At 42.1% G+C, this 24105-nt stretch overlaps 1 protein-coding gene across 1 annotated transcript; it reads left to right on the top strand.

The window, feature by feature from the left end:
- The first annotated feature begins 359 nt into the window (after positions 1-359).
- dgkaa (diacylglycerol kinase, alpha a) lies at positions 360-22667 on the top strand. The gene is made up of 24 exons (XM_061074844.1): positions 360-412; positions 9672-9775; positions 10071-10147; positions 11568-11697; positions 11839-11913; positions 12007-12056; positions 12146-12220; positions 12547-12663; positions 13785-13902; positions 15416-15504; positions 15608-15727; positions 15945-16043; positions 16207-16293; positions 17056-17129; positions 17213-17287; positions 17393-17478; positions 17581-17670; positions 18040-18200; positions 18282-18346; positions 19562-19652; positions 19757-19943; positions 21464-21581; positions 21747-21807; positions 21907-22667. The coding sequence occupies exons 2-24, from the start codon at positions 9700-9702 to the stop codon at positions 21985-21987; spliced, it is 2202 nt and encodes a 733-aa protein (XP_060930827.1). The 5' UTR covers positions 360-412; positions 9672-9699; the 3' UTR covers positions 21988-22667.
- The last annotated feature ends 1438 nt before the right edge of the window (positions 22668-24105 follow it).

The raw sequence follows: 24105 nt of genomic DNA, 5'->3' as shown, positions 1-24105 counted from the left end.
AAATACAGCAATCACCAAAATTTCCTCACAATAACGGTCCTCACGACTATAGAACACCAATACACACACACACACACACACACACACGCACAGAGACACACACCCCTGTGTGACGGAGGGGGTGTGTTGGTTTGCGGAGCGGAGCAGCTGAGGCGGTGCTTGTCAGGAGAGTCGGCTCTCACTCAGTCTCTGCTCCGCACTTCTTCAGTCTGCTCCTCCTGTCTCCTCCTGACTCCTCTTGACTCCTCTTGACTCCTCCTGACTCCTCTTGACTCCTCCCGACTCCTCCCACCTCCTCCCACCTCCTTCTGTCTCCTCTTGGCTGCAGATAAACTTACGGACACTTTGCTTCTCAGAGGAAAAAACCTGGATTTTCACGAGTTTTCTGGAGAAGTGATCCAGCGACAGAAAGGTAAAGACACACACACACACACAGAGAGAGAGAGAGAGAGAGAGAGAGAGAGAGAGGTGCAGACTCGTCGTGGTGAAGTTTCAGCTGCAGAGACTCTGCTGTCACAACATGAAAGAGATGTGTGCACTAGGGTTTAATTCTTTACACACTCCTGAGATAGTGTGTGTGTGTGTGTGTGTGTGTGTGTGTGTGTGTGTGTGTGTGTGTGTGTGTGTGTGTGTGTGTGTGTGTGTGTGTGTGTATTACTGAGTAATTCAACATCCAGCAGGGCAGAGCTGCTGCTGCTTGAATGTTAAACTGCTGTCACATCCTCTGTCTTCTCCCTTTAAGTACTCACGAAATAAGATGAGATAAAATGAGATGAGATAATATGATTCTAACTGTTATTTACACTCGAAGTTCAGTGAATGAGAGGAAACAATAACAAACAGATGTAGTGAAGGAATTAATTTTAAAAAAAATACAGAACATTAAACAATTTAAGTAAAATCAAATAAAACACACACACACACAGAAGATTGAGATAAAAAAGCTGTGAACCGTGGATTTAACTGGTTAGATAAAATAAGACAAATGGAATTATTTTTGCTTGCTCCAACATTACAGTATCAACAATATATGATAGAATACAGTGATTAAAACAATAAAAGTCTAAAAATGTAAGTGAAGACAAATACAGTGTTTACAGAGTAATGCAGAAGAACCAGCGCCTGATAGTAAATATCAATGGGAATATGGTTAAAATTACCAATATAATAAAATAAGAAAGATTAAACTAAAGTGTCAGTAGATGATTATGAATATTATGGGTTAAACATCTCTTCAGTTGATGCTTTTTAATGTCAGACTGCTTCTTCTTCTTCTTCTTCTTCTTCTTCTTCTTCTTCTTCTTCTTCTTCTTCTTCTTCTTCTTCTTCTTCTTCTTCTTCTTCTTCTTCTTCTTCTTCTTCTTCTTCTTCTTCCCGGGGAACCCTGGCCTCGGGTCATCTGTCAGGGTTTGGACTATTCTGGGTTGTGCCCTCTTTAAATAGTTTGGAGTAAAGGTCTCCTCTGTGTGTTTGACTCGAAGCTGCCAACACACGACTCGCTGCAGCTCGACGAGTCGCTCACCGGCTGCTGTTCGATTGGGTTTTCATATCTGTGAGTGTTGTAGGATGTGGCTGCTGCAGCAGAGGAGACCGGGAGGAAGACGTTTATCTCCTCCGAGTGGTTTTCACTGGTGGTGTGAGGAAGAGGAGGATGGTGGATGATGGTGGGCACTGATCATTGTTGTTGTGTTTGGACTGCGAGTGACTGTCTGCCCTCATTACACCTGGAGAAACTAAACAAACAGGGAAGTCTTGAGTCAGACTTTTTGGCCTTATCAGTTTCTGCTCCAGAGGACAGTGATGATCTCAATCAGTCCATCAGGTCAAATGTCCTGAATCTGATCTTTGTGTCTGAGAACTGAGAGGAGTTGAGCTCAGTCTAGTCTCTGTGGTGTGGTTCTTATTGAGGTCGGCGATACGGCCACAAACTATATGAAGATTAAAAGTTTCACATCAGTCGATATTGATAATTATCATGATAAATGTCCAAGGAGGAAATGTTTCTTCATGTAAAGTATGCGTCAAAAAAGGAATCCATTTCATTTTGCTGCAGATCCGGTTCAGGGGGCGGATGAGTTTTCTGTCTCTATCATCGTGAGATCGGGCAAAATACATTTCCCCTCTTTTCTCAGAGAAAAATCCGGTTCCAGTGAATTTAAATGTGGTTTCATACAGGAACTGAGTGAAATCCTCGTTGCTTATTAATTCACTTTGGTTTGTAAATAGGAGAATTTATTAATTTCTCCACAGAAAAAACGTCAAGGTCTTGGTTTAAATCTTCTCACCGTGAAAACGATGCACCAGTGGATCAGAAAAGCTTTTCTTTTTACTTCCTGTTGCTCAATATAACAAAACGTATAACTTCATATTTCATCAAGATTTGTAAAACATATTGATTATCAGCTCTTCTTAGACCGATTGTTTGATTCCCTGTTGCTATGGCATCACTGTTGTGATCTGAGAAACGTCATTAAGGCCTTTTTATCTTTCACTTCTCTAAATGCTGCAGTTATATCTTTTATTTTGCCTTCACTTCCCTCATTTTAACATAAAATCCTGTGTTAATCACCACGTTTTGAACCGGTTTTAATCGGATTTTATTCTTATCAGGTCGTAGAAGTGATTAGAAGTTGCTCAAGTGAAGCCTGGTCCATTCATAGGGAGAAAATAATTCACAGTCGTGTATATTCTAGTTCTTTCAGATCCCCGGATGGTGCAGGACGCCACGTGGAAAAAAGTGACATTTAACGTTTAATTTCAGTTGTGTATCCGTGCACACTCTCTCTCACACTGTGAAATCGGTGGCTGCTGCACCCTCACAAGTCTGGGCAGGTTTCCGTGCCCTTCTCCAAAGCTGCCTACACACAACGAGCTATTATATAAGTCCCATTCAGTCTGAGCTCGGGGGGTGACGGGGCCGGCGTCGCTTTGAAGCCGGAGAGCGAGGGAAGCCGTTCCTTCGATTTACAAGAAATCAGTGATTCACTCGTGGGGAATGTCCTGTTCTCTCTCCTCTCTCTCTCTCCTTTCTGTTTTTTAACACTCGTTTGTTTATTGTGCACAGAACTGTTCCTCTGACTGGAATCTGTTGTGCTTTTCACTTCTTTAATTACAGTCGTAGTGAAGGGGAAGCCCCATTCCAACAGCAGTGCTTATTGTTCTCTCTATTCATTACGCAACAGTTTGTATTCTGCTGATGATTCTCACACTGGGCAGATCCTTATTTGGAAACACACATTTAAAAACGTATGTATTTCTGCTTCAGTTGGTGTGGTTTTTTTTTTGCCAGTTCGACCCTGCCTCTGAACAAGTGAAGATAAAACACACAAAGGGAAGTAGTGGTCACAACATGCGGCCCAAGCAGATGCTGTAAAAGTGAAGAAACGGCATTTTCTCCTCCGGCTGTTGCTGCTCTCAGTGAAAACGCTTGTTGCTCGACCACCGGAGCCAGGGAGTGTTCCAGTGAGTCACAGTCGCATCTGCATGTAGAATGTAATTTGGCCTCTGGTTTTTCGGAAGGCCAGTGCTGGTGGCGTGGGAGGAGGGAGGGAGGGAGGGGAGGGAGGGAGGGGGGGTGAGGCAGGGGGAAGACTCTTAGCTCGCCCCAACCGGGCTCTCCCTCCCCTCTTCCCCGACCTGTTAGTCACCCATGGCAGCGCTCTGACGGAGAGCAGCTGATGGAGGGAAACACTTTCCACAGCAACAGAGCACGTCCATCCGTCCTCCCACCCACCCCCCCCCACCCCTCTCCCCCCCCATCCTCTCCCCTCCCTCCCTCCCTCCTCTCAACCCCGCTGCAGTCTGCACACACACTTTCAGCCCAGAGAAGAGTTTCGAGGAGGAAAACAGATGCCCCGGCGTTTCGACTGCAGCTCAGAAAGAACCTACGCAGTGTTTTCCAACCGCAGGGTGACGGAGTGGAAGGCGCTGCACCGTGCAAGTGTTGCAAAACAGCAGATTTCCTTGACACAAGGCGGGGGTGTGACGACAGCTTGCACAAACATGAGCCGGCGTGTGGAAAAAGGTCATCCCCAAGCAAACCTTCAAGTGACTCGTGTGTAAAAAGGGTCTTTTATGGGTGTTGACAGTTGAACATAGGGACATGAAGGGTTTATAATTAAACACATGGTGTGTGTGCGTGCGTGTGTGTGTGTGTGTGTGTGTGTGTGTGTGTGTGTGTGTGTGTGTGTGCCACTCTAATCCCCCACTTGTGAGTTTTTATGAAGCAGTTGATTTGGTGCTTTGCAGTTTTTTTTCAGAGGTTCTTCTGGGTGGAGTGGTTGCTGCCTAGGAACCACTTTAACATTGAGATTGTTCTTTTTTCGAAGAAGCGGTGTGAGTCAGTGAGTCAGTGGGCTTCTGCTTTTGTGTGTTTCTGCTGGAGTGTGCAGCTACACTTCACACTGTCTGCAGAGCAAACCCACGTACACGTCAGAGCTCGGTCGAATCTCCTCTGAAAAGGAATCTCAAACATAATTCGCTCCACAAATCCTCGGCGGCTCCTTTATGAAACTCCTCTTAGTCCAGCAGGGTGAGTTAATGAGAAGCAGGCTGCGGGCAGTTCGTCACACGCTCTGTATTAAGTCCTAACAAGCCTCAGACATTCCTGCAACCTGCTGAAATATTTACCCTCGCCTCAGTAAGCTCGTTCAGATGGTGCCATTGTTTGTTGTTTTTCCTCATCTCACTGTTCATCGTCCCCTCTGAGGCGGAGGGGATTCCTCTTCCTGTGGCCCCCATGAGTCCTGATTCCTGCTCTGCATGCAAATCATTATCTAATCAGGAAGCAGGATATCAAATTACTCAGACAGGCCCCAGATCTTGTAGAACCAGATGAGCGTGATGATGATGATGATGATGATGATGATGATGATGATGATGATGATGATGACGATGGTGCTCGTGACATCATCCCGGCCTCTGGGGAAGGATAAAAAAAAAAAAACAACATCTCAAACCGGAGCTGTAATTACCGTGTGAATAAACTTCAGACGACCTATATTTAGTCGGTTTATGAGCCTTGCGTTTGAAGATGGAGTCAGACACGTATATATATATTTAGCAGAAGCTCTTTTCCCGGCTGTGGGCAGGTGATCAGCAGCAGATGGCCTTTCACGACTCCTCCGCGTGTCACTTTGCCGGCGACGCAGACCCGGCCCACCTGATCGGCAGCAGAGAAACGGCAACTGCTAGGCAACGCCGCTGACCTTTTGAGGGAATTAAGTGAGGACAGGGTGAACCTCTCAGACTCTGAAGGGAGCAAATGGGGCCTAATCACATGGAAGGAGAGGACGGGTGATTTTTGGTATTTTTCCCCCCACCCCCAGATTATTTCATTTCTGTTTTTCTCAGTATGTTCTTTTATTTTTCCTGCTGTCCCTGAGACCTGCAACAGCTGCACTTCAATGTGTGATAAGAGCGTTTCAGCAGCCTGGTCTGAAAACCCCCCCTCACTGTCTTCTACCTGCGTTGTGTCTGTGGAGCTGAGGATTTATGTTTTCTGATGTAAAACATCATATCCGGTTTGCAGCTCGTCTATTTAACCGTTCAGTCTGTTACACGTGCGTCAGCTTATTTGTCCTTTTCTATTTTAAGCTATTTCCTCTTTAAATCCTCGTATAAAAATCTCATTGTTTATTGGGGAAATACCAGCATTACACTGCAGGCTGCAGCAAGTGGCCTTTCAGGATCAGACCACTTTCCAAAGCTTGTTGTCGAAGCTTCTGAGTCTTAACTTCCTGTTCCAGCTTTCCATTTTCATTAAGTTCCACATGGTATTAAAATCAATAAGCAAATTCTCTTGACTTGTGCACTCCACCAGAGTTAAGAGCCTTGTGTTGTTTTCAGAGGCGCATCAATGTTGCATGGTAATGCATGTAGAGTGCAGATTGACTTAGAGAGTCAACACTGCATTATTACCTTGTAATGGTAATGTGATGCAGACAGGGCCTAATGCAGCGATGCATCACACAACTCAGACGAGTTTTCACATGAAAACAATTCAAATTATTTATTATCGAACTGAACCAGCGTGAAATCACTGTTGTGGGAGACTTTTGAGTTTCAGACCAGTGGCAGGAAGTGGAGACAGCATCAAACAATAGAAGAAGTAAATGATCGGCTCACAGGATTCCTAAAGGTTTGAACCACAAGGACGTAATACTACTACTACTACTACTACTACTACTACTACTACTACTACTACTTCTAATAATAATAATAATAATAATAATAATAATAATAATAATAATAATAATAATAATAATAATAATAATAATAATAATAATAATAATATGACTGCAGCAACGAAGTTAAAGAAGAGAACCGGTTCATTCATTTTTTCTCAGCACTGTTTCATTAATTGAAACTAGTTTGTGAACACAACAGCTGCACTGACAACACGCTCTCATCACGCTCTCGCCAGCCTACAAACCACTCAAGGTCAAGCAGAGGTCGACACGGCCCACCTCGGTGATGACGACAGGAAGTGCGCATGTTGGGCAGAATCCTTTCAGTGTGATTCATAAATCACAATGTGAGAAACTAACCAGATCAAATGTGAACAATGGAACAGAGACGTGAACCTTGCTTCAGACTCTGAATCAGCCTGAATCCTGTGGGACGTGACAGTGAGAGTTTTGATTGACTGGTTCCAAGGTAACGGTGAATCATAGAACATACGGTAAAAGGAAAAGTTCTAACGATGTTGCAACGACGTTGTAATGATGAAGTGATAAAGTGAGTCACACAGAACATCTACCTAAAGATTGTCAGACTGTATATATTATATTTTATAATCTCAAAGTTTTGGTGTGGTATCTTTTTCACTTTCTTTAACAATAACAACATTTTCATTGAGAATAATTCATGGATCTGGATGAAAGAAGTCAGACATATTTTAAAGTGTGTGGGATTTAGTGCGGATCCAAATAAAAATCAATATCTAGTGAATTTCAATAGAATAGGGCGAAGGCAGATGTATATGCACTTTACAACTCATATATTCTTCTTTTGTCAATAAGAGAATATTGTATTCTCTCCATCAGATGTTACACGGCCTTGGTTTTTAAATCTTCTCTCCATGAAAACGATGCATTAGCCGAGCGGAACAGCTTGAGCTCTACTTCCTGCTGCTCGTTAGAACGGACTCATAAGATCATGTTTCAAACGTAATTGCAAAACATATTGATTATCAGCCGACACTCTGTAAATCCAGTCTCTATCTACGCCGGTGTTTCTTACATGGTGACAGGATACGACTTTCTCTCCTCCATTAACTAGTTCCTCCTATTACTTCAATGATTAATGAACTTTATCTATTTGTCGTCACGTCTTATGGAATCTCCTGCAGCACTCAGCGCCGTAATGCGTTTTTTATTACGTCTAAAACCCTTGTGTTGTTAATATCAAACGTGTCTTTTATGTTTTCTCTGATGTTTATATGTAAAGCAACAAACCGCAGCTCTGTCGACTCATTTCTCCTTTGGGGAAACCTTCCTTCTCCTCTATAAGCAAATGTCCATTCAAACTTCATGTGTTTAGCTTCAGAATAACATGCTTCACCAACTTGTATTCCAATAACAAGTTCCAGATCTGTGTGTGATTCATAGTCACGCTCACTTTTTGCCCTGCGTGACATTTATATCTCCTCCCTCCGTTTGAAGGGGACGGTCCCTCCAGAAGTTAAATTTGTTTTTTTCCGATCTCTCTGTAAGATACGACATTTCAACATGTCACTATCCTCTCCTGTGCCAAAGGAAACCAAGGACAAAGCATTACTGGTTTTTTTTTGTAAACCTTAAATGGGCTAATGAGTGCATGGAAGGAGATTTGGGCTTCAGGGAATCCCTCGAGTCGAAGTATCTGGGGTTCCTTCAGCCTGACATTGTTTCTGCCAGACTCGTGTCCCAGTTTTAAGATGCTATAATAACGTATTAAAGATGGAAAGAGATGGAAAATCAACCCAATGAGCTTCCTCATGTAAGCCCCTTAAATCCAGGTGCACCGAATTTCACACACTCATAGAAATATATTAATAGCAGGGAAAAAAAACAAGAAGATAGATAGATAGATAGATAGATAGATAGATAGATAGATAGATAGATAGATAGATAGATAGATAGATAGATAGATAGATAGATAGACAGACAGACAGACAGACAGACAGACAGACAGACAGACAGACAGACAGACAGACAGACAGACAGACAGACAGACAGACAGACAGACATACAGACAGACAGACAGACAGACAGACAGACAGACAGACAGACAGACAGACAGACAGACAGACAGACAGACAGACAGACAGACAGACAGACAGACAGACAGACAGACAGACAGACAGACAGACAGACAGACAGACAGACAGACAGACAGACAGACAGACAGACAGACAGACAGACAGACAGACAGACAGACAGACAGACAGACAGACAGACAGATAGATAGATAGATAGATAGATAGATAGATAGATAGATAGATAGATAGATAGATAGATAGATAGATAGATAGATAGATTACTTTATTCATCCCCGAAGGGAAATTAAGTCGTCATAGCAGCCGGTATATTTGAATACAATAAAATACAATACAATAGAATAAAATAAAAAATATTGAGGTAGAAAGAATAAAAACAGAAACACAAGACAAATAGGTAGATAAGGTGCAGTGGCAAGATGATGGTAATAGTACTGATGATATGATGGTAATGTTATTGTTAGAAAGTATATAAAAACAGTACAGTATATATAGTATATAATATAGCATAATATATATTTATATATGATAGCAATTATACCAATATAATAGCAGTATATAGTAATAATGGCAGCAACAGTATATATAATAATAATAGTAAATATAATAATAGTAATAACATGTACACATGTATAAATATGTGTATATAGACTTATATATACAAAGAATATACAGAGAGTATGATATAATATGATATGATATATAGTAGAGGTATAAATATAAGTATTTGACTATACAATAGATAATATAATGTGCACCAAAATGAAATTATTAAACCTCTGGCTCCAGGTCCCATCCCACTATATATTTGGTGCAGAGCGTTAGGTTTTGCTGAAAGATATCTAATCCCCTTATGAAACCACATTTACATTTTCATTCTGCTCTGCACCACATGTCCCTTCTAAATAAGCCTTGTTCTTTTCATTAACATCTTCATCAGTTATTCTCTGAGAAATCAATGAAAATGTTGAAAAATTCCTCTCCATCTTTAAAAAATAAATCCTTTGATCCGCTTCCTGCTCCAGATCAAACACGAACAAACATTACAAACAAAAATATGAATCACTTGACAATCAGGACGACAGGAGTGAAGACATAACCTTCTTATTGGAGGTAAAAATGTATTTGAATTCACGTTTAGCAGAGACAGGTTTATGAAGGAGGACATATCAAAGTGCTTGTGTGTGTTATCATCTCCTGAAGCTCTGCTTGTGGAGTGTGAGCCTCCTCTTCTGCTGTCGGGTTTCTGAGCCGCTCTGAACGGGAGATGCTATCTTCCGCTCGCAGCGACGCTTTTTCTTCTTCTTCTTGCTTCTACAAAAGAAGCAGGAGGCTTCCGTGCACCCGCCTCCTCTTCCCTCAGCATCTGAGTCTCACTGGTTCTCTCTCTCTCTCTCTCGCCCGAGCACAGGCGGGCGGTCGGCGCAGAAGCAGGCGGCATGTCCACCCCCACAAACCCAGAGGTGAAGGAACTGAACCCTGTCGACTTCATCCAGCTGCAGCAGTACATTGAGTGTGAGTACAGACGAGCGGGCGGGCGGCTTTCTCTGCACTTATCCCCCCCCCCCAGCCCCCCAGCCCCCCAGCCCCCTCTCCCAGCCACCCACACACACATTCATTTATACTTGTGTATGGTTTTTCATATCCAGAGAGACGTAGCATTCTGTTGTTGTGGATATAAAGAGCATTGCCCACATTCTGTTCCCCGGCTGCTTTGTGATTCATGTGTTTTCATCAAGGTTTGAGCGCCGGCCCCATGTGTGTGTGTGTGTATCCCTGTGCGACCCTGTGTGTGTGTCTCTGCTTCCAGACTGCAGCTTGAAGGTGAAGGATGTGCTGAGGGAGTTCGATGCAGATGGCCGTCTGGCCCGGCACCGACACGGAGAGGTGAGGGACACAAGGTCGGCTCCAGACCTCTCCGGGCGCCTGACTCGGCTGAGTTATGACTCCGAGCCGAGCCGTCCACTGGGACATGAGCGTGTGATTAATGTTTAATGATGGTTATTGATCGTTCTGCGCTGATTAATGAGATTCGTACCCATTGATCACGTTGATGGAGCCGTTCCGTGAGAAACCTCTTTAGCAAATGTAAATGACTCCGCTTGGTTTTGCCTACGCAGCCTCGGGTCCGGCCCTGTTCATCAGCGGCTGATGCAGGAAGGAACAATCGGAATTCACGACGGATGATTTAACTACACATAGTTTTGTTAGATAATTGGGCGAAATGTTTATGTTTAATGTTTCATCGTAGAAGAAAACATAAATAGTGTCGTAAAGTACAAGTATATAACTTCTAAGCTGCAAAGGACAATTTATTTTATTTTAATATTATGTAAATGTTGTTTGCATAATAATAAGGCTGTGTCCTGCACTCGTGTGACAGCTGGAGGCAGTAGGTTTTCTAGTTGTTGTTATGAACACGATCATCTCAAGATCACCGTGAGGGAATTCCCTCAAAGTTGGTACAAGCGCTCACTTTGACTCAGGGAAGAACTGATTTGGTTTTGTTGGTCAAAGGTCAAAGTCACAGTGACTCAGAAAGTAGATTTAAAAGCATCAACTGGTGTGTGGACAATCTCATCTTCTGATCAAGGTCCAAGTGACCTTGTGATCATTCAGGATCGCCTATAGAGACTTTCTACAAGACCACGTTGACCTGATCATAGTTTGGAGGTCAAAGGTCATGGCCATGGTTTCGGCCTCTTGACCAGTCACTTGGACTCAACAGATTTCATTTGTCAAAGTTCACGTTGACCTCATTTGAGTCTGGAATCAAATTTCATTTAGACTGAAGCTGCATCGGTCGGTGGAGACAACTGCAGTGCGGTATTTCTCTCTCTCTCTGTTGTTCTTCTTCTTGTGATCTGCCGGCTTTGCAGTGACATTATTTATTACTGGCGCCGCTCTGCAGGGCATCAGCCATGGAAATGGAATTATGTCAACAAGAAGTGGGTTTGTGGTTCACTGTGATCGAGCCCTGCGGCAGGTTCTTGTGTGAGAAACAGATACCAGACCAGACAGATGGTCTGAAATCCTGTTTTTTTGTGGTTTGTAATTGTCACAGGAAAGAATCCTGCAACCGCTCCAGTTCTAGAGAAGTGTTTTTACTCATAAATGATAAATTAAGTTCTGCAGAGAAGCATCTTGGATCCCAAAATCAAAACAAGAGGGTTGTCTTTCTCAGGAGCTTTTTATTTTCAACATGGCAGCAACAATCTTCGGACAAATGCAGAAGTTACCACACACACTCAGATGGTTGCGACACTTCTTTTTAAAGTATGTCTCACCCATTCATTGTTTCCACCAGTGCATCAATGAAGAAGGCTTCCGTCTGTTCCTGAAGACGTACCTGGGAGTGGAGGACTTCCCTGTGGCTCTCTGCCAGCGACTCTTCCTCTCGTTCCAAAACTCTGAACCCACCCAGGAAGACAGCACCAGTGAGATTACACACAACACAACTCTGTAACAAAGCCCTTATCAATTTACACCCCGGCCTATTTGGCATGCAGTGGTCTATCAGTGCAGGTTTGTGTGGTTCTGCTTGTGACTGCAGCGTCTCTCCTCTCTCTCTCCTGTAGAGGAGGTCTTTCTGAAGGACGTGTCCTGTTACTTCTCTCTGCTGGAGGACGACCAGCCCCGGGACAAGCTGGAGTGTGAGTCGCTTCTTTCTCTTTTTCTTGCCCACAATATTATGAGTGATGATTCCGGTGCAGCTCCTTCCACTCTCATTTCCCTTCTCTCATTAGTTGCCTTCAAGCTTTACGACCGAGACGGGAACGGAGTCCTCGACAACTCGGTAAGTTGTCGAGATTTTGAAGGATCGCATCGTAAAAAAAAAAATGTCTGCAACGCGAAAAACGAGTCTCCTGGTCCTTTTCCAAACAGGAAGTGGACAGGATTATTGCTCAGATGATGCATGCTGCAGAATACCTGGGCTGGGATGTGTCAGAGTTGAGGCCGGTAAGTCCCACAATGCACTGCTCTGAAATCTCAACATCAGGGAAACACCTAGAAGCCTGGGGCACACTGCACCTCCAGCCATGACTCTATAGTAAACGCACATTTGTTTGCACAAGATGTCCTTGATGACGTGGTGTGCATGGCGCCACCTGTCAGTCATTTGCTAGGATCAGTAAAATCATAAAACCTCTCTGCTCCAATCACACATTCACACATTCTCATGCAGGACAGGGTTCAGAAGACGTGTGGTGTCTCTTTAAGTGATGGAAAATAATAAGCGATTCAGAGATGAATCAAAAAAAAACAACCACGTATCATTTCACCAGGTTCTGAAGGACATGATGACGGCTATCGATGCTGACAGCAGCGGCACGGTGTCCCTGGAGGAGTGGGTGGAGGGCGGCATGAACAACGTCCCCTTGCTGGTGCTGCTGGGCCTGAAGGTGCTTTTGAAAAAACGTTTTTCTCTTTTCACTTTGCGCCGGCTCGGATGTGTTTCATCTCGAGAGCAGCCGTTTGTCACAAAGTAGTAAATACCCACTTTTACTGCTCTTGTGAAATCCCGTCCTCGTGTGACTCCGCCTCCTCCCCCCCACCCCCCGTCTGTAAGGGCCTTTTTGTGCCGACTCAGTGTTACAGTGCGTGATAATGTCATCGCTTCTCATGCAAACTCGGCACCAACTGAGCACTTTAGTGTTTTTTCTCTGTGCCCGGGTTCAATCTGTGGCCACATGTAACAGCACTTGCATAAAATGGTAATCTTCAGGCGGATGCACTTTATTTGACTAGAGAAATAAAAACCATATCCACGTTGGCAGCACATGGACACATAAAAACACTAGTACCTCAAATCAAGGACAGGCCAGTTGTGTGGATTGTGTTGCCAGGGAGTGTCAAAGCAACACACTGTGAGACTGTGTGTGTCTGGCAGTTTCTAAAACCACCAAGCGGACTCTGTCACTGGGCTCGGCCTCTACAACAATGCCAGGGACTTCCCCCCCCCGGCCTATTTCAAGCCACCGATAGACATTTGAAGCCCGGGGGTGCATAAACTCAGCGTGCTTCCCCCCCCCCGTGGGCCGCCCGCTTCGCCTCATGCAGAAACCGAGGCTGATTCATCCTGCAGGGCAAAAAATAAATAAAAAAAAGGCATTTCAGAGTGTAATCTGGATAAGAGCACCGGCCGCTCAGTAAACAGATTGAAAGCATCTTTATAATCTTGTGTGGAGAACTTGAGATTATAGTCGGTGTTGCACAGTGTGTCGGAATGTGTCGAGATAACACATACTGCATAATCAGCAGTCTCATTAAGGCAAGGTTAGTCACCAGTGGGTGTGAAACCCTGTGAAACACGAGCCGTTACCACAGGACGTTTAGGACAGGATCTGCATCTTTTCATCCAAATCCGAACAAAGGAAACGGATATAAGCTTCTTATGTTACAGACACTGTGTCGTCTATTCAGAATGCAGACGAGCCGGAACAATAACACAAAGCTTGACGCACAACCCTCTGCTCTTTCTTTGCATCCCCATCTTTTATGATCTCCTTCCTTCTACAAGCAGATGACCCAGAAGGACGGGCAACACCTCTGGAGGATGAAACATTTCAACAAGCCCGTTTACTGCAACGTGTGTCACAGTTTGCTGCTCGGCCTGAGGAAGCAAGGGCTGTGCTGCACCTGTGAGTTCCTGGACTCACCAGAAGAGGGCGACGCTGCAGTGACACATTTATAGATAGATAGATAGATAGATAGATAGATGGATGGATAGATAGATAGATAGATAGATAGATAGATAGATAGATAGATAGATAGATAGATAGATAGATAGATAGATAGATAGATAGATAGATAGATAGATAGATAGATAGATAGATAGATAGATAGATAGATAGATAGATAGATAGATAGATAGATAGATAGATAGATAGATAGATAGATAGATAGATAGATAGATAGATAGATAGATAGATAAAGACACAGATAGATAAAGAGACAGATAGATAAAGAGACAGATATATAAAGAGACAGATAAAGAGACAGATAGGTAAAGAGACAGATAAAGAGACAGATAAAGAGACATATACAGAGAAAGAGAAAGAGAGATAGATAGATAGATATATAGAGAGACATTTGAATAAAGAGACAGACAGAGAGAGCTATAGATAGATAGATAAATAGAGAGTGAGATACATATATAGATAAAGAGACAGAGCAATGGATAGATAGATAGATAAATAGATAGATAGATAGATAGATAGATAGATAGATAGATAGATAGATAGATAGATAGATAGATAGATAGATAGATAGATAGATAGATAGATAGATAGATAGATAGATAGATAGATAGATAGATAGATAGATAGATAGATAGATAGATAGATAGATAGATAGATAGATAGATAGATAGATAGATAGATAGATAGATAGATAGATAGATAGATAGATAGATAGATAGATAGATAGATAGATAGATAGATAGATAGATAGATAGATAGATAGATAGATAGATAGATAGATAGATAGAGTACTTTATTCATCCCCGAGGGGAAATTAAGTCGTCATAGCAGCCGGTATATTTGAATACAATAAAATACAATACAATAAAATAAAAAATAAAAAAATATTGAGGTAGAAAGAATAAAAAACAGAAACACAAGATAGATAGGTAGATAAGGTGCAGTGGCAAGATGATGGTAATAGTACTGATGATATGATGGTAATGTTATTGTTAGACAGTATATAAAAATAGTACAGTATAAATAGTATATAATATAACATAATATATATGATAGTAATTATACCAATATAATAGCAGTATATAGTAATAATGGCAGCAACAGAGTATTTAATAATAATAGTAGAAATAATATAATAATAATAATTATAACATGTACACATGTCTAAATATGTGTATATAGACTTATATATACAAAGAATATACAGAGAGTATGATATAATATATGATATATAGTAGAAGTATAAATATAAGTATTTGACTATACAATAGGTAATATAATATACTATGAGTGTAAGAATATGTAGCCAGAGTGTGCAAAAGACAATATTATTGTATAAAATGATATATAATATCATATCACATATGATAGCACTGGGAACTGCAGCATCATTTCCACATTAAGACTCAATTATATTTAATACTTCTGTGACAGCCGGGTTCTTGTTCTGCAGGCTGCAGGTACACGGTCCACGGACGCTGCGCGAACAAGAACCCGGCTCCGTGCACCAGGACGTTTGTGAAGTCCAAGAAAGACATGGGGGTAAGGCCACTTGTCTCCATGACAACATTAGGTCTGAATTAAACTTCCATCCTGTGTGTCTGTGCTCCGCTCTTCATGTTAAAACACTCGTCCCACATTTCAGGTTCCAGCGCACGACTGGGTGAGTGGGAACTGTGAGTCCAGGAAGTGCGATAAATGCCAGAAGAAGATCAAGAGCTTCCAAGGCTTAACGGGCAAACACTGTGTGTGGTGCCACACGTTGGTGAGCAGGCGTCTCAATGTGTGACTGCTTCTGAGCATCTGTGAAGTGAGGACGCAAAGTGTGTCTCAGTCACTCTGCTTTAATACCTGCTTAATTCCTCCTCTGCTCTTCTCCCGGATTCTTTCCGCCGTACGAATCCACCGCAACAGAGATTAAAAAACATGATGTGAAAGTATAAATATAGCTCCTGTCAATCCTCACTGTCTGTGTTCGACAGCGCCACGATGAATGTGCCGACCAGGAGCCGACAGAGTGCAGCTGTGGGCTGCTGCGAGACCATATCCTGCCTCCATGGGCCATATATCCTGTTATAAAGGTAGTGAATCATCCTGGTGTACAGTACAAACACCAACGCACAAACACACAACATCAGCCCGGGGCAGTTGCTGTGTTGTTGGTAGAAGCTCGGCTGCAGCGTGGAGAGATCTGTCTTCACATTGCTCACGTATTCCCTCTGCACTTTGTCTTCCTGCCTGAAGGAGAGAGCGAACAACGTGAAGAACGGCTGCTCGGGTTCCACGGACGACAGCGAGCTCAACACGACTCCTGATGGACAAGTGCTGCAGGTGATATTAATATTCTGCTTTGTGACGGCTCTTGTGTTTAACAAATCTGACGTCTGTGGGCTGAGTAGAGACATAATCCATAGTTAAGAAAAGTAAAGAGTAAACTCAGCATGTATACTTATTCTTCATCATATATCTGGGTTAATCTATCGTTACCTCTTATTGATTTTGAAATTCTATTGCTCACTTTTTGGTCTTAAATTGCCTCCGTCCCAAAACCCTCTCAGGTGTTTTGACCCCCTGAGATCCGCCCTGGTTACTCACCTCATAACAAAGGGACACAGAGCTTTTGCTATTTGAGCCGAATGAACTTAGAGAGACTTTTAAATCCTTTTCTTCAAACTTTTCTTTCCTTGGAAACTTTTACAAATGATTGACATCGACTCTTATTTACACTGAATCATGACCTCGGCCAAAGAGGTTCTGTTTTCACTGGCATTTGTTGGTGTGTTAGTCAGCAGGATTACACAAAAACTATTAAACGGTTTATCAGGAAACTTGGTGAATGGATGTGAAGTGAGTCAGGGATGAAACCATGAAATTTTGGTGTGGATCCGGATTAGAATGTGGATGAAGGAATATCTTTTCACTTTCTTTAACATCGTGAGGACGTTAATTGAATTCATAAATTTGCAGTTTGCTGCAAAACCAATAGTTCTCTGCTCCTGTTCCATTGTTTTATTCTCATTTTATTCTCCGGTAAAGCAAAGTGCTTTAAAAAATGTATTATTAATATCAATATTCTTTTTTAATGCCATTCAGATCAGCCCTGTGTCAAGCACCCATCCTCTTCTCGTGTTTGTTAATCCTAAAAGTGGAGGCAAGCAGGGAGAGAGGTGAGTCCAAAAACAAAACACATTCATGTAGAAAAACGTGTTTAAAACGTTCACATTGTTTAATCTGGTTTTATCTGTTTCAGAGTCCTGCGTAAGTTCCAGTATTTACTGAACCCGCGGCAGGTTTACAACCTTTCAAACGGTGGACCTGGTCCAGGGTGAGTAACCAGCAGATTATTAGTATATTTCAAAACACTTTTTTTCTGAACATTTCAGGCCTGTATCGTTTGCTGTCGTTATATTGGTCTTCACATTTCTTCCAGACTGAGCTTCTTCAGGAATCTGCAGGATTTCAGGATCCTGGTGTGCGGGGGGGACGGCACCGTCGGCTGGATCCTGGATGCGATCGGTGAGACCAGCGGGTTGAGATCCATAAAAAGACCTGTGTGAGCTTCTGGTGACAATTCTGATGAATCCTTTATTCCGTTTATTCCTTTTCTCTTACGATCAGACAAAGCCAATCTGCAGGTACGACCACCCGTCGCTGTGCTTCCTCTGGGGACAGGAAATGACCTGGCACGCTGCCTGCGATGGGGAGGAGGTGGGGAACGCTTTCCTTTACTATCAAAATAATGACATTTAATTAGGGCTGGGCAAGTTAAATCGTTTTAATCGAGTTAACTCAAGTGATGAGTTAACTCGATTGTTTATCCGCCAATTATTTTCTTTTTTCCTGTTCTGCAGCAGTCAGCAACAGACTTTCACAAAAAAAAGCCTGACTTTCACAATAAAACAATAAATAATCAAACCTGAGTTAATGCGAGATAAAATAATTAATCGAGTTAACTCATCACTTGAGTTAACTCGATTGAAACGAGTTAACTTGCCCAGCCCTTCATTTAATACATCGAGCCAAAGAGATGTTTCTTTGAAATGTTTAAAGATTGATCCTCTCGTTGTCCCTGTGCAGGATATGACGGCGAGGATCTGACTCGGATCCTGAAGGACATCGAGGGGAGTTCCCAGGTTCTGATGGACCGCTGGAGCGTGCAGGTCATCACCGAGGAGAGCCAGGAGAAGGGCGACCCGGTGCCGTACGAGATCATCAACAACTACTTCTCCATCGGAGTCGTGAGTTTTCTCAGAAATCCGTCTCACAAGAGGAAGTGTTTGTGTGTTTTGTAAAGTTGCTTTGTCGTGTTGCGTTGACAGGACGCCTCCATCGCTCACCGCTTCCACACGATGAGGGAGAAGCATCCACAGAAATTCAACAGCAGGTATGAATCGATCTCTTCAGGGGAAGATAACCCGTTTCTCTAGCTGTCAATTCGACGTCGTCAGCTGTTTTCGGGCCAAGGAGGTTCTGTTTTCACTGGCATTTGTTTGTGTGTGAGTCGGCAGGATTACACACAAACTATTAAACGGATCATCAGGAAACTTGGTGAAGGGATGTGAAGTGAGTCAGGGAAGAAACCATTTAATTTAGATGTGGATCCGGATTAGGACGTGGATGAAGGAATTAGGGCTGGCCAAGTTAACTCGTTTAATCGAGTTAACTCAAGTGATGAGTTAACTCGATTAATTATTTTATCTCCCATTAACTCAGGTTTGATTATTTATTGTTTTATTGTGAAAGTCAGGCTTTTATTTTGTGAAAGTCTGTTGCTGACTGCTGCAGAACAGGAAAAAAGAAAATAATTGGCGGATAAACAATCGAGTTAACTCATCACTTGAGTTAACTCGATTAAAAACGAGTTAACTTGCCCAGCCCTAGAAGGAATATCTTTTCAATTTCTTTAACATCGTGAGGACCTTAATTAAATTCATAAGTTTGCAGGGAGAAAAATCCGCAGAAATTCAACAGCAGTTATGAATCGATCTCTTCAGGGGAAGATAACCCGTTTTTCTTGCTCTCTGGCATTTGTTTGTGTGTGAGTCGGCAGGATTACACAAAAACTATTAAACGGATCATCAGGAAACTTGGTGGAGAGATGTGAAGTGAGTCAGGGAAGAAACCTTTTAATTTAGATGTGGATCCGGATTAGGACGTGGATGAAGGAATATCTTTTCACTTTCTTAAACATCGTGAGGACGTTAATTAAAGTTAAAGTTTGCATTTTGGTGCAAAATCAATAGTTCTCTGCTCCTGTTCCATTGTTTTAGTCTTATTTTGTCTTCCTGTCTGGTGTCGGTAAAGCAAAGTGCTTTAAACAATGAATTATTAATATAGATGAGGGAGAAACATCCCCAGAAATTCAACAGCAGTTATGAATCGATCTCTTCAGGGGAAGATAACCCGTTTCTCTTGCTCTCAATTTGGACGTTGTCAGCTGTTTTTCCTTTTTCCTGCTGCTGTCGACTGATACTTAAACCTGATAAAGGTCACATGCAGGCGCCTGTGGCTCCTCCTCCTCCTGCTGAAAGGAGAAAATGTTCAGTGGAAGTCAAACGTGTCTTAAACCTGAAACGCCCACTTCTCTGTGTTCCTGCAGAATGAAGAACAAGCTGTGGTATTTCGAATTCGCCACATCAGAGACCATCTCTGCTTCCTGCAAGAAGCTGAACGAGAGTCTAACGATCGAGGTGAGAACGCAGCGCGGGGCCTGACCGCAAGTGCACGTGTGCGATGTGTGTGATGCTGATGTGTCACTTTGCTGCACACCCCCCCACCCATCCCCCCCTTTCAGTGCTGCGGTACGGCCCTGGACCTCAGCAGCCTGTCGCTAGAGGGCGTCGCTGTACTCAACATTCCCAGCATGCACGGGGGCTCCAACCTGTGGGGCGAGACCAAGAAAGGAGACGCCAAGGCGCAGGCCAGTCAGGAGGAGCCGGAGGTGATCACCGACCCGGAAATCCTCAAGGTGGCGTCCCAAGGTGAGGAGGCTGATGACGTGTCGAGTCAGACATGTTGGTTGGAATCTGCATTCATGATATCTCAGCTCACCTTGAAGGAATTTCTCAAAATTTGGTGCTCAAGGGTAAAATAGTTCGATTTGGTGGTCAAGGGTCAAAGGTCAAAGGTCTCAGTGGCCTCATAAAACCTGTTTTTGAACTTGTGAGAACTGAACAAGGTGCAAAAAATGTTGCTGTTCACCATTTTCACTCATTGGAATAATTCATGAATCATGATGAGAACCTTGTGTTCACAGGGCTGATTGTCATGAGTGTGGACGGAGTCGTACTAATGTGTGAAGTGTGTGTGTGTGAGGTTTGGGGTTGGGTCAGTTTGACACATTGACTGTGGGTGTGAGTGTTAACGGTCGTTTGTGAACTTGTGACCTGTGCAGGGTGTAACCAACCTCCCCCCCCACCCTCAAACCATAAGTGTTCAAGATAATGGATGGATGGAGGAATGAATATATACATGAGTGTGTGCAATCTATCTATCTATCTATCTATCTATCTATCTATCTATCTATCTATCTATCTATCTATCTATCTATCTATCTATCTATCTATCTATCTATCTATCTATCTATCTATCTATCTATCTATCTATCTATCTATCTATCTATCTATCTATCTATCTATCTATCTTTCTATCTATCTATCTATCTATCTATCTATCTATCTATCTATCTATCTATCTATCTATCTATCTATCTATCTATCTATCTATCTATCTATCTATCTATCTATCTATCTATCCATCTATCCATCTATCTATCTATCTATCTATCTATCTATCTATCTATCTATCTATCTATCTATCTATCTATCTATCTATCTATCTATCTATCTATATCCATCTATCCATCTATCCATCTATCATCTATCTATCTATCTATCTATCTATCTATCTATCTATCTATCTATCTATCTATCTATCTATCTATCTATCTATCTATCTATCTATCTATCTATCTATCTATCTATCTATCTATCTATCTATCTATCTATCTATCTATCTATCTATCTATCTATCTATCTATCTATCTATCTATCTATCTATCTATCTATCTATCTATCTATCTATCTATCTATCTATCTATCTATCTATCTATCTATCTATCTATCTATCTGTTTCGTAGTTGTAGGATGAAGAACTGTGTCTTCTAATGTTTGTGTGACTGAACGATTTCTCTGCACCGGTTGTTCACTATGTCCTTGTGTCCTTGTGTCCTCGTGTCCTTGTGTCCTTGTGTCCTCGTGTCCTTATGTCCTTGTGTCCTTGTGTCCTTGTGTCCTTGTGTCCTCATGTCCTTGTGTCCTCGTGTCCTCGTGTCCTTGTGTCCTGGTGTCCTCGTGTCCTTGTGTCCTGGTGTCCTCGTGTCCTTGTGTCCTGGTGTCCTTGTGTCCTTGTGTCCTCGTGTCCTCGTGTCCTTGTGTCCTTGTGTCCTTGTGTCCTTGTGTCCTCCTGTCCTTGTGTCCTCGTGTCCTCGTGTCCCTCTCAGATCTCGGTGACCGGCGGTTGGAGGTGGTCGGTCTTGAAGGAGCCATGGAGATGGGTCAGATCTACACGGGCCTGAAGAGCGCCGTGAGACTCGCCAAAACGTCCCAGATCACCATCAGGTGAGACAGCGCCACACGGACGTGTCCAGACTCGTCCGACTTCGGGCTCTGACTCATGAGGATCCTTCTCTGGATCTTTACATAACAGTCATTATGTATGCTGGGGTTCTTCTATTGGTATTTTAATGACACGTGACAGTCATTTGTTTTCTTTGCTGATCCCAGGACAAAGAAAGCATTACCAATGCAGATCGATGGGGAGCCGTGGATGCAGCCGCCCTGCACGGTAACTACACACAGAACAACACACTGCAGGAATCAAATCCTCAAGCTACACTGTCATTAACTCCACGTTTTGTATTTTGTATATTTTTTGTCTTTCCAGATTCACATCACTCACAAGAATCAAGCCAGGATGTTGATGGGTCCTCAGGCCAAAGCGACGGGCTTCTTCAACCACAAATGAAAAACGACACCGAACTGACTCACATGCACTTGTCCACTGTAAATAAAGAACTGACACGTTGTGATTTTCTCAATATATAAAATCAATTTCGAATGTGTCCGTTGTAGAATAATCACATGTTAACAGTCCGAGGTCCTGCATCTGTGTAAACGTATAACCGAAGCATGGCGCTGTTTGAATTACAAACCGTAAGAGTTGTTGCATCGTGACAGAATGAACTCGACCAAATTCACCCAGTGTTTTTCTGTTTTTCTGACGGATGCTCGGCGCTGGAACGTAAAGCAAAGTGAAAGTAAAGAAGAGTGTTCAGCTTCATGTGCCTTTGAGAGTCTGCTCCTCTTTGTGGTTATTAAGGCGTTGGTGGAAGATGTGCCGGGCGCTGTGCAGACATGCACTTTGGACATAGACCACGCAGTGTTGTGGTTTCCTCTTGTGGCTGTGGAGACGCTGGCCTTTGACAGATTCAGCAGCAGGAGTGAAAGACAGATGAGAATAGGTCTGAAGTCATTTGTAATATTCTTTTTCCTACATTTCAGACGATACTTGAAAGTGTTTTTAGGGAACAGTTACAGGACAATCATTGCCAAAAGGCCTGAGTGTTGATGTGCTGCAGCAGTCGGCCTGCTCTGCTGTTCCTGTGTGTGTGTATGTGTGTGTCTGTGTGAGTGAGTGTGTGTCTGTGTGTGTGTGTCTGTGTGTCTGTGTGTGTGTGTGTGTGTGTGTGAGTACTTGCAATATCTTTGTGAGGACCAGTTTGAGTCACAGATCTTAAGGAGTGAGAGCATTTTATTCAGTCCTCACAACTTGAGGCTGTTTGAGGGCTAATAAGTGGTTTCAGGGTTAATAGTGTGTGTCTGTGTGCGTGTATGTGTGTGTCAGAGCTTAAAGTCTGCTGCACTTGTTGAGCATGGAAAGTTGTGATATGTTCACTTCTAACTTAAATAAATTGAGACGACTTGGATTTAAAACCACAGATTGAAACCTGTTTAAAACATATATAATCCTTATTTAAATGCTTTATCTCTCATATCATTTCACTGTATCTAGAGAATGTTAACGTAATATGTCTGAAATACAAACTGTGTAAAGACTTTAATAAATCGTCTTCGCTTCTTGAGTTTGTTGTATTGTTTTTATCACTTGGATTCGGCTGCACAATAAAGCTTCACTCTGTGCTGGATGGTTTTTCTACCACAAGGGGGCGTCATCTACTCTTCAGTCTGTGGCGCCAGGCTTCTGCAACATGTTTGTGTCCATTAACTCCAAATGATCCTCTCCTCTTCTTTTACTGTAGATTTAAGCATCATTTTAGAACTTTATCTCTTAAAATTTCAGATAGTAAATCAGTATCTGCCTTAGTCCAGCTGTATCCTGCTTTCAATTTCATAATAATTATGATTATATACACATGTACAGTAACATGACAAGTGTGAAGATATTAGGAATAATTAAAATTGTGAAAAATGTTTCTTAATCCCACATTGATGTCTTCAAATGTCTTTTTTTAAGAGGCTGAATATTTAGTATTCATGCTTAAAAAATGACAAACGATAAAACAAATTAAATTAATTAATCACTTAATTATTATTTTCCTGATTCCTTAACTTTCTGAACATCTGCACCCATCCAGAGAAACACACTTTCACCAATAGACAACACGTTCTATCTATCTATCTATCTATCTATCTATCTATCTATCTATCTATCTATCTATCTATCTATCTATCTATCTATCTATCTATCTATCTATCTATCTATCTATCTATCTATCTATCTATCTATCTATCTATCTATCTATCTATCTATCTATCTATCTATCTATCTATCTATCTATCTATCTATCTATCTATCTATCTATCTATCTATCTATCTATCTATCTATCTATCTATCTATCTATCTATCTATCTATCTATCTATCTATCTATCTTACTATCTATCTATCATCTATCTATCTATCTATCTATCTATCTATCTATCTATCTATCTATCTATCTATCTATCTATCTATCTATCTATCTATCTATCTATCTATCTATCTATCTATCTATCTATCTATCTATCTATCTATCCATCCATCCATCCATCCATCCATCCATCCATCCATCCATCCATCTATC

Source organism: Limanda limanda, chromosome 7, assembly GCF_963576545.1.
Source record: "Limanda limanda chromosome 7, fLimLim1.1, whole genome shotgun sequence".
Classification (NCBI taxonomy): Eukaryota; Metazoa; Chordata; class Actinopteri; order Pleuronectiformes; family Pleuronectidae; genus Limanda; species Limanda limanda.
This window is presented reverse-complemented; position numbering and strand designations above follow the sequence as displayed.

What these genes read in the sequence shown, in the direction of transcription:
- dgkaa (XM_061074844.1), top strand. Translation starts at nt 9,700, where the DNA reads ATGTCCACCCCCACAAACCCAGAGGTGAAGGAACTGAACCCTGTCGAC. An exon ending in CCCGGCACCGACACGGAGAG is followed by an intron (nt 10,148 to 11,567) that starts GTGAGGGACACA and finishes TGTTTCCACCAG; the next exon opens with TGCATCAATGAAGAAGGCTT. An exon ending in ATGTGTCAGAGTTGAGGCCG is followed by an intron (nt 12,221 to 12,546) that starts GTAAGTCCCACA and finishes TCATTTCACCAG; the next exon opens with GTTCTGAAGGACATGATGAC.